Source organism: Microtus ochrogaster, linkage group LG9 (assembly GCF_000317375.1).
Source record: "Microtus ochrogaster isolate Prairie Vole_2 linkage group LG9, MicOch1.0, whole genome shotgun sequence".
In the NCBI taxonomy this organism is placed as follows: Eukaryota; Metazoa; Chordata; class Mammalia; order Rodentia; family Cricetidae; genus Microtus; species Microtus ochrogaster.
In genome coordinates, this window is record NC_022034.1 from 624,183 (window position 1) to 627,087 (window position 2,905).

At 33.3% G+C, this 2,905-nt stretch overlaps 1 protein-coding gene across 1 annotated transcript; it reads right to left on the reverse strand.

Moving 5' to 3' along the window:
• Positions 1-455: 455 nt before the first annotated feature.
• Positions 456-1,400, reverse strand: LOC101988755 (olfactory receptor 10AG1-like). The gene has a single exon (XM_005363277.2). The coding sequence runs from the start codon at positions 1,398-1,400 to the stop codon at positions 456-458; it is 945 nt and encodes a 314-aa protein (XP_005363334.1).
• Between the last annotated feature and the right edge of the window lie 1,505 nt (positions 1,401-2,905).

The following is a 2,905-nucleotide window of genomic DNA, read 5'->3' on the forward strand; positions in this document are numbered from 1 at the left end:
GGGGGGAGAGTGGGAGGAGTGGGAGGCTGGGAGGAGGCGGAAAATTTTTTTTCTTTCTTAAGAAAAAAAAAATAAAGTATCATTGGTAAGTCTGTTGAAAGCTGAATGAGAAAATATCAAAACATTGGATAATGATATATTAAATTAGGTATATAATCTTTCTGTTCAGTTATAACATGTTTCTAAAACATGTATTATGTTCAAAATTTTACAGTAGAATATGTAATTTACATTGTAAATTCACATTAAAATACCATGTTCTTTTTACAGTTTGTTAAATGTTGACAGATTAATATGTAGAAGATAGTTCAAAACAGAATATAAATCAAATTATTATTCAAAATGACAAAGGCACTTCTGAGAAATAAAGTATTTTGAAGAAATGAATAAAATTAACCAATTTCTTAAGTAATTATGTAAGAAGCAATTAAACATTTATTCCAAAGCTCTAGGTTCTATTTTATAAGTAACAGTTTTCTCATTGCAACAATCACATCCTTGTTTCTGAGGCTGTATATCAGGGGGTTGAACATGGGAGTCACAATGGTGTAGAATAGAGAGAGTAGTTTGTCAATTCCTGGAGAATGAGTGGACTTTGGTCTCAAGTAGGTAACAGTAGCGGATCCAAAAAATAAAAACACTACAAGCAAATGAGAAGAACAAGTGGAGAAGGCTTTTGCCCTTCCTGTGGCTGTTGGCAATCTCAGAATAGTGGCAATGATTTTGGTATAGGAGGCAAGTATCAACATAAAAGGGAAAGCAACAAACAGCATAGCCACTAAATAGACAGAAAGCTCATTCACTGAAGTATCCCCACAGGCCAGTTTAAGAATGGGAGGTAAGTCACAGAAGAAGTGGTTGATCTGATTAGAATTGCAAAAATTCAGGGAAAATATCTGACAGGTTTGTCCTATTTGGACTGGGATGCCGCCGAGCCAGGAGCCTGCAGCCAGCTGAGTGCATTTTGTTGGGTTCATGATGAGTTGATAGTTCAGAGGATTGCAGATGGCCACATAGCGGTCATAGGACATCACAGCCAGGAGAAAGCATTCTGTGGCTCCAAGCATAAGGAAGAAACACATTTGTGTGGCACAGCTCAGCATAGAAATGCTTCTCTCTTGAGTAGCAATGTTAAACAAAATCCTCGGCAGAGTTACTGATACATAACAGATTTCCAGGGAAGAAAAATTTGCCAGAAAAAAATACATGGGCTTCTGTAGTGCAGGATCAATTCTAGTAATCACAATTATGAAGCTGTTTCCAATCAAGATAATCAAGTACATTATGGAGAACATGCCAAACAGAAACCCTTGAAGGTCTGGAAGGTCAGAGAATCCCAGGAGGAGAAACTGAGTCACAGTAGAAGCATTATGCTCTTCCCTGATTTCCGTGTATTTCATCTATGGAGATGATTTAAGGAAAAACACAAAATATTTCCTTGCCCATGGATTCTTTTTGTCACTTTTAAAGCAATGGTAACACAGTTCTAAACTTACCACTTTCTATGAAGAATAAGTATGATTTGTATATGCTCCAAAGTTTTAAAGAAGATTAGTTTTTTTTTTTTTGCTTGAAGTCATACAAAATAGTAATATATTTTTGTTCTGTTATTTTGCTGGGTTCGGATGGTAAGCCATGATATGTTAATTTTGTTCTCTTAGCTGAAAATGCAGTTTCTGCTTATATTTATTTTAATAATCAATATGTTTTCTGATTATAAATTTCTACTGATATTGCTGTTGTATGATCAGTATTTCAAGAGCCATTTTAATATATGACTAAATATACTTAAAGACACTTAAAGTACTTTTCAGTAATAGTTCCATTTCTGGATCATTTTAATCTGAAATTAGTTAACTGCGACAGCAATATTAGATGGTGTTGCCCTTATCACTATTTTGAGTTTTTGGTTCAGTATAAGATTTTTGAAATTGGAAGTCATAAATGTTAGTCACATTTTCATATTTACATGACATTCAAATAGAAACTCAAGATGTAGTGAAGACTGTCAGATCACTTTCTTATCCCAGTTATTTGAGAGTTTGAAGTAGTCTCACTAGTGTCTTTGGTACAGAAGTAGGTCTAAGTAGATCGTGCATTCCTCTAGTGTGTATAACTCTACAGCAGGAAAGCAGCATTACAGCAACTCGTTCTGAGCATTTTCTAATTAAACCCATCCTCCCAAAGATGCTGACCTTGTCTAGAAACTCTGTTCTACTCAATCTACTTTATTGAATAGATTTGTGTGGAAACAGACATGATCACCTTGGCATGTTCTTTTCCATCATGTTCTTTTATTATTCTCTATCTCTAGACCTCTAATTATTAAATTTTATTTTATTCTTAAAATATCTATGAATTATTTGAAAATAGATAACCTTTAAATTTTCTTCTAAATGATATCAATAAAACCACTGCCTTATTTGAGATTAATATACTCCGGTGCCAAACATTTCCCTTTCCTTCCCATTCCTCTAACTTTCAAAACTCTACTCTGATTGGTGTATTTGTCTTCCTTAGCTTGCAGATATGTTTTTCTCCATGATTTCCTTGACTCTGTAGTTACCAGATACAAGTATATGAATTAGTGGTTTTTACTCTTACAGGATCTCTCAATTATGTCATTCTTTTCAATATTTATTGACCTGATTGACATATTTTTATTTATCTAAAAACAAAGGGAAAAACTGGAAACATAAAGGTGACTGACCTCAACCCATGATTTAAGGAATGTGAATGACTGATATTCAAGAATTCACACTCAAAATATTGATGCCAAATGAAAATGAGGCATGTCAGTAGCTTTTAAGATGATCAAATGTTAAAAATAATTTTTTGCACTTTTAATTTTCATAAGAAATATAAAACACCACAAAATAAGTATTCCTTAATAAAATAAAATTAT

Bases quoted from the DNA above. Each gene is read 5' to 3' on its own strand.
- LOC101988755 (XM_005363277.2), bottom strand. From the start codon at position 1,400: ATGAAATACACGGAAATCAGGGAAGAGCATAATGCTTCTACTGTGACT.